Raw genomic sequence first — 11799 nt, 5'->3', positions numbered from 1 at the left:
CCTGGACGAGAGAAGGTTAACTGATTCATAAACTTCTGTAATAAGAACTTTAGCCATCAATAGACAGTGTCACTGAAATGTAATTTCAAAACTCAGATAGAAAGAAAAAGCTTTCTACCCCCGAGTGCACAGCAGTCAGTTTCAATAATGACAACAGCAGCATCCTGCAATGAGGGCTGTAATGCTATTTAAAAAACATACAGGGAATTACTGCAGAATTCCTCACACAGTGCCACTAACTCAAAGCTTACTAATCCTCAAAATGCTCGTAAGGTCTCCTTCAGTAGCTGAAATAACTTCCAGGAGTTTGGGCTTGGATCCACCAATTAAAAAAAAGAGTTGAAAACCAAAATGCCCAAAACTTGTGACTTTTTTGATCATCCAAAGTTTGTTTGCATGGCTTCACAGTTTTAGTACAAAGTAGTCAACCTTTAGCACTTTTGCCAGTTGGCTTTGACAGGGAGGCAAATACATTATTTAAAGCTTTAAACAAAGTCCTGGTCTGCTATCTGAAGTGAAGGCTTCGGTGTTCCCAGTCTCTTTTGCCCACCAAGCAAAATACCACTTACTTCTCCAAATACTATTGCTGATCAACAGCCACATCCACAGGAGTAAATCAAAGCAAAGGCTTCTACACTGAGCTGAAAAAAGAGCGTTTTAGTGTCTTGGGCTGAGTCTTTCTCCTGCCAGCTTTGCAAGAATATTGAAATGCAAAAAATTGTCAGCATAAATTAGCAACTAGAAAGAAAACAGGTGTGCTGCCTTGAATTCCAACTGAAATCTCACAGGAGGTCAGTCACTGATATACAGTTCTACCATCTGCTTTATGTAGTGAAACGTTTGCAGCTTTTGAAGACTTCATGCCCACAGGTATGAGAAACACCTATGTAGCCTAGTTAGCTAAAACCAGTTAATTACCAAAACAGAAGGAACCTTTGTTTTGAGGATGGATGGAAGCAAATTAGTATTTAAAATCCACAGCAAGAGATCCGGCTACTGCCAGAGGAAACGAGATTAGTGCTGTATAACAAAATATGTTTACAAACCCCCTTCGATTCAGGTAACGGACAAGTGCCCTTAAGACAGTATTTCCTAAAACGTTTTTTAAACTCTACCATTAAAACCTATGATGCAATACGACTTACAACTGGAGTCATTGTTTCTACAATCAGTAGATTCAACTCCTAAACAGCAGGAAGACGTTAACTCTTTTTCCAGCAGCTCTAGATTTACTTCAGTCTCTACTTTGTCCCAGCCACAGCCATCCAGGAATTCAGGCCCCTCAGGTACCAAGTTACTCCACAGCAGACCTAGAACTATTCCCTGTGAATTTCTAACACACTATGAAAGTTGTTGCTGGCCTGCTGGGAAGGTGCCCAGCATGGGAGTGGGACACACACACCATCAACACTCCTGTAACAGCACCTGGAGCTGCATCTGCCAGTTGTTTTCTTAGATATAAGACATCAAACACTGTGGGCTGGTGTCTTCAGGGAGAAGTTTCCATTGAGAAACAGCCTCAAGGACTGCTATGGAGAAATAGAGAGGTGGGTATGGATGAGAGAGCAGACTAGTTAAAAAAATGCTTCCTGTGCATGAATGCATCACAGTCACTATCGCCCCAAACCTCCCAGCCACTCCCTCATACCACCAAAAAACTCAGCTATGGAACTATTTTTTAAACCTCATTTAATAAAAGGTTTTTTAGATATACAGAGGATATTAAGTAAATAAGTTACATAGTACATTACAATCACATCAGCAAGATTTCCTTTAGTGTATTAATATTTTATAAAAAAGCACACAAAAAATAAATTCAGTCCAGTCTATCACAACTGTACAGCAACAGGTAAATATATTTATATATGTACATTTTGAACATGTAACAGTCTTTTAAAAGGTGCCCTAGGCAGCAAACACACAAAAGGAAGTGTCTGCTCACTTGTTAAAAGTAATATACTTTATTATAAAGCATTTATACAGTAATTACAAAGGCTGACTGCTCCTGTACAGTACACCAAAGCTTTGACTACAAATTTAAAAACAGAACATAAAAAGAATGAACACAAAAAAGTGTATATCAAATCTGAACTACAAGGGGAAAAATACGTGTGGAGAAGCTGCATGAAACTGGTTTTTAAAATATACAATTACATTTCTATAAAAATATATGTTGTCTTCTAATCTTGAGAAGTTAAGGGGTTTTTTCAGGCTCAGCTGTCAGTGGAATCCTAGTCTTGGAAAGAAAAATCCTTAGACAGCTGGGGATTCAAAGTTTGTGTCTTCCCAACATCTGACACAGGAGAGAATGAGGGAGAGTAAAGCAGCTGAACCCCAGTGACGAATTTACAAAGAAACTCACCCCCACAAAAATCAAACATGATTTGTAGACACTGCTTCTCTGTCTCTTTAAAGCTTTATAAACTTTCAGGCATACATCAGAAGATAAAACAGGGAGAAAGTTTGTGTGGGAAAATGTGGTTTAGAATAAGGTTTCTGGCAGAGGTAATCATGGGACTAAAAGTGACATTGTATGAAAGCAGACAAGACTTCTATGGCTGTAGTCCTCCCTACTCCCATTTCTTGTAAAATAGGATATGTATATATAGGAACTTTCTAGTCCGCTGCCTGAAAGAGAATTAAGAGTGTGTAACTGCTGAGAGTGCGAAAGCTCACTCTTTGTGGTTTAGGAACCACTTTTTTTGAATGTTGATTTTAATCTAAGCTTGTTGCAATGATAAAAATTACCAAAAGCCTCAGTTTGATAAATCAGAGGGTATTTTTAGCTAATTTGGACTTTACGTTACATGTTTAGTATGGGATTAATAGATGAGTTACCTTTAAGCTTTAGAATCTCTCTTTGCCCTGCCTTTAAACAGCTATATTCCTACCTGGTCCTAGCTAACAACATGCCAAGGTCCTGCACAGCCAACTGAAATTCTGTAGGCTTTCAACTTACAGAGTAGAGTTCTCTCAGATACAGTTATCTGTATCAGTAAATGGAAAAACATAAAAGAAATTAAAAATGCAGAGTTGTTCTTGCAGCTAGACTGCAAAACACCTGTAGCTATATCAGATATGCATCACAAGTGCATGCATATATCTAGTAATTATATACACACACACAGTCTTACAAAACTGATGCTATCCCATGCAGATCACAAACCTGAAAGACTGAATCTATCTGTAAAGGGCAGGCAACACAGGCAGAAGTACGTGATCAGGGCAAAACGCGATCTGTCGCTGCATCTCCGCAACGCCCACCGCTGGCATCAAGGCTCAAACAGTTAATGGCTTTGAAACAACAGCCACCTGACAGACTACTGCGTATCTGACCACTGGAAGCCTGATCTCGCACTGTAAAAAGCAAATCTATTAGTACACATTTACAGAATTGCAGTCTATAATCTTGTATTTGTTCCCATAGTAAAGACAGCTAAAGCAAAGCGATGCCTTGTTCAAACTCAACATAACTGCCTTTTTTCTAAATTAACAGCAAACCCTTATACTAAATGGGGATCAGGCCTTTAAACGATGACAATGAGCATAGGGTATTAAAACAGACAAATCAACAGAACATAGACAAGAATGTCTTTTTTTTTTTTAAAAAAAATCCTAACTGGAACAACACAGCCTTAAATTAACACTGTGCTGCAGTAAAGAGCCACTCAAATTACTTTTCCCCCCCTCCACTAAGGAGAGCAACAGAATTTATTGCAGATTAGACAAATTCAGTTCAAATGCTTTGTCCACAGCAATTGGGGGTTGGTTGGTTTTTTTAAAACAATTCTCTGCCAACTTTTGCTAGTAGGCAGGATCTAATTTAGATGTAGGATCAATTCCAAACTCCTACTGTGAGCAAGTGGGCAGCAGGTTTGGTTTTGCTTGTTTGTTTTTGAACAAGACACTCGGAGGAGCATTTTTACTTATTACCATGACAGAAGAGAGGTCTTCTGGTGGCTACTAGCAATATGTAAACATGCTCAGAAACATTTCCATTTGATGCCACTTACTTGGAACATTTACCTGATTTTGGTCAGCCATGCTAACCCACAGCTATTAGAGGTTATCCTCAGAAAAAGCCCTTTTCTGATTTTCTTCCAGTGACAGACCTCACTGCTATCAAATCTTCCTGTTCTCTTCTACTGCAGCAGGGTGGGAAAGAAACAACCAGTACTGGATTCAGTGTGTAGCATACACACCATTTTTGTGCAGTTAAAGAAAATCTCTGATTTGTTCTTAATCAGCACCTCAATGGTGTATCCTTGATGAGAGGAAAAATTACTCTTATATCAATTTCCTAAAATAAGGAGAATCAGTGAAAGATGTGGTCTTTGGAAGACTACAATAATGCTTGCATTCAAGCATCATCATATCCGAAAGAAGATTAAATTGGTACTTGAAGCAATCCCATGATTTGCTCCCTAAATCTTTGTACTTCATCTGATCAGTTGTTTGTCACCATAATTTTCTATGCCATATCTAAAAACTACTTCAAGCTTGAAAACTCCTGAGGGCCATGACTAAATGTTTGCTCATTATCACCCAGGCATACTTCCAGACACTAAAAATACCAGAGTAACTGCAGGTGATACACAGAGCAGAAGAGTAAAAGGCAGAGAAATGTCCCCATTTTCTGTACACTTCAGCACAAACCTCTCTGCAGATCTGCCTTACCGGAGAACACACCTAAGTCCTTCTAGTTTAGCATCCTATTTTCTAGCTGCACTATACCCACTAGTCCATACTGTCCCTCACTTGTTCCTAGCCATCTGCTCCTGATCGCTGTCAGAAACAAGACCTGGAGCTAGACAGAGCTCTGGTTTGTCCCAATATGAACAGTCTCCATTTTGTCTTAAGGGATTACATACTGATTGATTTTGCACTGTTTTAGCAAGGACCATAAAAGCATTTTCCTAAGACACGTTTGATTAACCTTATTTTAGTTCTCAAGTTTAGTAAGATCTCCTCTCCAATCTAAAAAAAAAAAAATCTTCATTTTTGCCATGTTTCTCAGTGTGTGCCAGTTCCACCTCCATCTCCATTTCTTCGTTATGTGCTTCTAGGCCTTGCCAGTCTCTGTCAAGCAACTGTACGCTGTTCCACTGCTGCGACACTGGTATTCCAGGCAAATACTGTTATACTGTTGTAATGAATGTATCTACGTTACTTTAAATCCTTTTTAGATACACTCACAAGCCCTGCTCGTTTCTGAACTGTTGCCCTGCAGTTTTCAAGGTCTGGAAACTATTGGCCACTTCCCAGATTTAAGTTTAACTGCATCATTGCTTTTTACTGGAATTAATGCCAGTACTACAAGTGGACCATGAGGTCCAGCTGCTTCACCTACTGTCCATCCTGGCACAGTGTGCTAAAGCTTCTGTTCTCTCTAAGGGCCCTAGGATAATGGTAGACAAGCATTTTCTCCAATTTACAAAAGGAAAAAGCTAACAATTAACATTGAAAGTCTTAACAGGAAGACTGATTTGCTTAAGCTTCTTTTTAAAGATTAGTAGCTTTTAGTTCTTTGCAGTTTTTGAATGATTTTAACAATTCGTGACATGCCATCTGCTTCCACAGCCTAGTTAGTCAACAAGACCCGTGCATGTAGGGACATGGAACACTCATCCAAATGCTGCAAGGAAACCTAATTTTGTTAGGAATGAAAAAACACAACCTTGGCAGAAAATTGAACACTTAAAGGCAAAAGTGTCAACACTGAAAAAAGTGCAGTCCTTAATGATACTCCTACTTACTTTGTAAGAGTAGTAACTGTTTCTTCTATTAAGAAAAAGGACTCTATCCAAAGGTATATATATGACAAAGCAAACATGGTACAACACACAGTCTCTCAGACTTAGAGAGTGAAACAATCATGGTTGCATAAAACCATGGGGCAGGAAAAGATTGCCAAATGGCATGCTGGAGTTAGCGCCACTTTCCATAGTTAACCTGGAATTTACATAGCAGCTTGAAGGGTCAAGATTTAAAAACAATCAACCAGTCAGGAACACTCTGTAGTTCACGTACAGCAACCTGGTAGGATCCCTGCTTGGCAAGGCAGGAGCGATTGGCTCCTTCGGTACTGTGAGGACACCGGCGGTGTGACACAGTGCCGGCGCCAGGAAGGGTCGGGGGTACGGCCTGGACTGACCAGCTGTGAAGCACAAGGAAGCCATCGATTCTTTGCATCTTTACAAAATAATGATAAATGTGGGTTATAAAGATGTACAGAAAATCCTGGGCAAATCTATGTCACCTGGACCACGTTACTACTTCTTAACTCTCTTTCGCCAGCAGGTTTTTGGTGGCTAGACTTTTTTGGCTATTAGCGTGTGTCAGTTCTGAAGGAAAAGTCAGCCTTTTGGCAAAGAGCAAGGCTCACAGCAGGACAACCCAGCAGGCAGTGCTGTCCAGCCACTGGTGTGGAAATCAGTGTCAAGCTTCCCCCACATGTACATACTGTGTGACAGGAAGTATTTGGGAAACTAGGGCCCCACCATGCAAGCTCTTGATGATGGCAATTTCAAGGAATAAATGAGGACTGCCACAAAAGAAGAAATGGATGTGTTGAGAGGTAAAAGCCATTCACAGAGGGATCACTGCTGGAGATGAGAGTCCATTCCTCCCATCTCTGAGGTGCACACAATCCAGGGCACAAGAAGGCCGTGGTTCATTTTCACTAAACAAACTTGCTCCCATTTACGCAGTCAAAACCAGCAGTTTTCATTTCAAATTGCACTTGTGAAGCCCAGACTACTTTCCATTAAGTTAATCAAAGGCAGACTATTTTGTTTTCCAAGATGAGACAACCCACAGGGCCTGTGGCTACTCTAATCCCACAGGATATTTTTATATCCATTGCTGCATTCTTAATGGCATAAAAGAAACAACCTCAGGCTTCCTTTTGCAAAATAAAACTTCCTCTCAAAAGGAAGAAGAGCATCTTTCTCATCCCGCTTTCCATTTTTATGAAGCAGAGGCCAAAAGTGCACACCGTCTTTCCACAACACTTGTTGGCTGCCTGAATAAATGCTCAGAAAGAAAGCCAGGAAAGTGTAACAGGAAGGAGAACTTGCTGAGAAAGGGAACATCTAGAAATCACCAGTGTCACAGTAACTGGATACACTTAGCTCAGAGCAGAGCATCTTTTTCTTGCTCCGGTCTGGAAACCTTTATATCCAGGAGTCCCGTCATGGTTCCGGACAAGCACAAAAAAGAAAGGTCTGACTGACCTGAGAGAGAACTTACTTCCACTGCAGGTGACATTGTTCTACTATGTACCTCAGGTATCATTATAAATAGAATAGAAATCTTATTTGTTTTTAAAAAAAAAAATCCAAGTTGAAACAAATCTTTTCATCCACCATTCCAGCTTGGTCAGTACTGGTGAGGTGAAGTGGAACATGTGGCATGAGGAAATGGCAGCACTGAAACTGAGACCTGATGGTTCAGGTAAGAAAAGTGCAAGCAAAAAAAGTGAGACCACCAAGAGGGAGGTTGGGTCCAGCCATGCTACTCCCTCCACTTCTGGTCTGCTGCTATATTTCTCCATCTTCATCCGAGCTCGCACTGCTGCTTCCACTGCTGCTGCTCCCACTCTCGCTGCTCTCTTCCTGCCGGGCCTGGCTGTGGGCTGCTGCCGCTGCCGCCGCTGCCACTGCTGCTGCTGCCTCTTTCTCTTGCTGCTTCAGTGCGGCTGCCTTCTTTTCCTGCTCCGCGTGGCTCTTCATGTGAGCGCTGCGGCTCTTCACCTTGTAGAACACCCTGAGGAAGCACACCTGTATGTTAGCATTGGTCTCTCCTACAGCCTCCTTCATTAATTCTCCAAAAGAGCTCTGCTGCTCCAGCCTCGTTTGTGAGCTTCAGCCCAGGAACTGACGCTGGCATTGCAATAGAGCATCTACAGCAAACACCACTTCTGACTCGGCATGTGCCAGCACTAGGTGGAATGCCGGCAGGAGATCCTGAGCACCCTCAAACCACTCACTTTGTTTCTTAATATGGCAATTTCCTCGTATCTCTCATTCAGCTTCTAAATTTTCTAAATTCAGAGGGGCTGCACTGGGGTCTGAAATATGCACATGCTGCTTAACACAACAGGGCCCTGGTTTTTAGGCATTCCCCCTATGCTGCAAAAATACAATAAACACGGAGGTGAACAACGGCCAAATGCCACTCCTGAGCTTTGCCCACACAGCTGGAAACACTTGAACATTTTCCTCCTGACTTTCCCCTGGTGATATAACTAGACAGAGATTGCATTTTCTTGCCATCCCCTAGCTTGGTGCCTTTTTCAAATAAATGGATAACCACTGGTATTACAAGACTCTCTATTGTTTTAAGAGTAAGCCATTTATGTAGGGAACTGAATTTTCTTGACACTTATGAATCTGTTGGTAACAAACCTACAAAAGCTAGTAGAACCATGTGAGGAAAGACAAATATATTTTATAGGCGCAAAAGACGGGTGCAAGTTTAACCAGATGAACTGTGTACCCACTGGCCTAATATCTGCTGCTATAACAATGGTAGTGTCTTGTACGTCTACACCACTGTTCATAAGTAAATCTACACCATGTTCTTAATATGTGATCTAGCAAATACATAATGTAGGCATTACAGAGGGGCAGTACAGCAGCTGTTTGAAACCGCAGCTTAACATGAAATACTGCACACAGTTGAAATGCAAGCAGTGTTTCATTCCATTTCAGGAATGACAGTCAGCAGCAGATAATTATCCAAGTAGTAGTATCTTAATATCAATATATGTAAAAATCCCTAATCCGCGAGTATTAGTGGGGTAATAAGTTAAAATTATTGCCAGTGTCTCTGTCCAAAATAGACAGAAGGAAAGCTCATTTGAGAGCAAGTTTCCACAGGAGATGCCCTACTGCAATTCTGTGATTATTGCTGGAAGTGGAGTTGCTCTTACCTGCCACATTTTTTACATGGAAATGTGTTTTCTGTGTTCTGAGTTTTACTGGTAGCATCTGATTTTATCTTCTGTTTCCGCCGCCTCCTCTGCACTGGAGAAGTTATAGGCTTTCGAGGCTTCACTGTTGTCTCCCTTGGCTTCCTTCCAATTCTGCCTGTGACAGTTGCCTCTTGACTCCTCATATCGGCATCATTGGCCTTTGGAGAGACAGGAACAGTTACGGCAAACTGAAACTTAAACTCACCATCAGAAGGAAAACAATGCTTGAGCTCCTGTGCTTCTTTTATTCCAGACCAAGAAGTCTTCAGGATATTTTCAGGACATTTCTCATCATGGTCCTATGTGTGCACCAACCACAAAGAATGATACTGGTTTTTTTTCCCCTTGCTCACCCCAGTTCTCCCACCACAGCACACAGTCTGGTTGCTAGTAATACTCTCAGCTACCTCAGCCCAGTCTCTTCTCTGGTAGAACCTAAAGGTGGAAACTTTCTATATCTGGAACTGCCCACCTGGTGTTTTCTAACAGAGTTAGAAGAGTTGCAGAGTGAAGGTGGCATAGAAAGCACAACATGCACAATGCAGCACTTACTATTACACCATCTTGTAGTGTCTGTTCATCTTTGACAGCAACTGTGCTCTTTCTGTTATCCAGCCCTTCCTCTGCCTCCTCTTCTTCCTCCTCTTCCTCCTCCTCCTCATGCTCCTGTTCTTCACTGTAAATGTCCCTTCTGGGAGGAAGAACACGTGCAAACCTATGGGAACTCTTCACCAGAAGATAAAGGAACTGTTAATTTTGGTGTCTGTAAGTAAATATCATTATGTGACAAAGGACAAGTTTGTGAGTCTGGACTCCTTCACCACATTGTTTCTGCTTTTGGTTTTACCAGCAAATAACACACAAAATCAGACTTCACACCACAGCCCAAAAGAGGCGAGAGAAATTTAATTACCTTGATGTCAACTTCAGCTTCATCTTTCATAGACTTCTCATTAGCAACATCAATGTCCCCAAAGATTAAGGTCCCGTTCCGACCAATTTTCACCTGTTTCTTGTACGTGTAGTAGAATTCCACACACTGAGCCACTGTTTTGGTTTTTATCTGGTGTTTAAAAGCCATAAAAGTCCAATGGATTACATGATTTTAAGAAGGCTTATAAATAATTACTAAAGGTGCAATAAATATACTTTGTATTTTTCTTTCCCCAGTAGTCTCCATTCCAGCACAACTGCTGTTAAAGCTGCCTTTTCTGTGTCATATCCATGTGCGTGCCCCATCCCATCCCCTATTGCCACTGTTATTCACTGAGAACTACAGCACCAACTTTCCAAGGAAAAACTGGTCAATGTAAAGGTGACAGAACCTGGCACTTCGTAAGCTTAATGCACATCTTAGCCTCCAAAATGTTACAACTGAGCTGTCAGGCTTGAGAGCAGCCCTTCAGTTTTATGGGGGAGCTTTATTTTCCAGCAGCACTTCAGAGAAGACCAGACCAGAATACCGATCCAAAAATGGAAAGGAAGGTTTGCAGCCCTTTCCCATTTTGGCCACATGGATTTCATACACATGTGGTGGTAGATGATTATCAGTACAGACCTGTGACTGCCTACATATCCTCTATCAGTGATTTTTCTGGAAGTTTTTGGAATATATTCTTAGCTTCTGGGCTTCTGCAACTTAAATGCCTTTGGGGAATTTATTCAGTAAATATGTACGCAACCCCTGGTTTTGCACTCTCCTTCAGTGATTTCCCCCCACTGAAGTGTCATACCTCGTGAAAACAGATGGCAGTGATCATTTTTACTACCATTGTCACAGAAAAGCAGAAAGAGAGATCCTAAATGAGGCATCATTCATTCACATATCCTTCTTTGGTCCTTTTCATCAGTAGCAAGGATGTGTTTCTATTTAGTTTTATAAGCAAGCCATTTAAGCTGTACTGGAACATTACCAGCACTCTATAAATACGCCCCGTAGAAGTGATACCTACAGTGTGGACTAATGGAAGTAATGCAGTAAGTACAGGAGTTAAGTAAACAACAACAGCAAAACAAACACTATTGTTCTAGCTTTGTAGTGAGATTTTATGCTGGGCTGGATCATAAAATTTCTCTGAAATCTTCTGAGTGTAGGACTTATATAATGCTTAATACTGAAATTTCAGAAGAATCAAGATTGAACTCCCTGTATTAAATGCTCAACTAACATGTAAAAACATATCACTGCTGTCATTAAAAAAAAGTAACTTACAAGCTTTTGGACCAAGAAAAAGTCTTTCTTGTAGATTGCAATGCCTTTGTTGAAAAGTTTTTTTTCAGCAACTTTCCACTTGTCTGATCCTGTAGGAAAAAAGTTGTAATGGAAACCTTTGCAATTTCAGATGTTTACTCTTCTATATACTACTTCTTCATGTTCGTCTTAAATAAGACCAATACACACATGCAAGGGTGTAGTCTCCCATCACACCTAAGCCAACATAACTGCAGACTGCTGTTAACCCCTCCCCTACTGCTCCACTTCAGCCCTTCTCTCATCCACTTCCTCTGTGTTAAATCGAGTACTTATAACCACAGGTGAACTCAGTTCAGCTTGCAAAAACCAGTCAGTTAGATGAACTAAGATGTTTTCCAGCAAAACAGCAAGGTGAATAGACACACTTTGTGGTGGCCCAGTCATAGATTTTATACAAGAGTGGAGCAGGAGAACAGGATCTTCTCTTTCAGCAGCAACCCACTGTACTTGAAGATTTATTACATCTCAAATATTCCTACTATCCTAGCACCCTTGCCTCTAATAATAAACACGTTCTGGAATCTCCTCCTGCCTTATAGATATTACTCAAGTAATATTTCCCAACCAT

At 41.0% G+C, this 11799-nt stretch overlaps 1 protein-coding gene across 3 annotated transcripts in view; it reads right to left on the bottom strand.

Moving 5' to 3' along the window:
- Positions 1-1672: 1672 nt before the first annotated feature.
- MIDEAS (mitotic deacetylase associated SANT domain protein) overlaps positions 1673-11799 on the bottom strand; it is a 57427-nt gene continuing 47300 nt past the window's right edge. For 2 of the 3 annotated variants that reach the window (XM_074824240.1, XM_074824241.1), the window contains exons 9-13: positions 11190-11278; positions 9891-10040; positions 9530-9703; positions 8936-9135; positions 1673-7767 (exon numbers count right to left, since the gene is read on the bottom strand). In XM_074824240.1, the coding sequence (XP_074680341.1) occupies positions 7542-7767; positions 8936-9135; positions 9530-9703; positions 9891-10040; positions 11190-11278 (839 nt within the window). In that variant the 3' untranslated portion in view covers positions 1673-7541. Of the gene's footprint in view, positions 7768-8931; positions 9136-9529; positions 9704-9890; positions 10041-11189; positions 11279-11799 lie in introns of those variants that run through there. The other variant, XM_074824242.1, reaches the window with a different exon arrangement.

This window comes from Strix aluco, chromosome 4, assembly GCF_031877795.1.
Source record: "Strix aluco isolate bStrAlu1 chromosome 4, bStrAlu1.hap1, whole genome shotgun sequence".
NCBI classification, from domain to species: Eukaryota; Metazoa; Chordata; class Aves; order Strigiformes; family Strigidae; genus Strix; species Strix aluco.
Note: the sequence above shows the minus strand (reverse complement) of the source record. Positions and strands in the feature narration are given on the sequence as shown.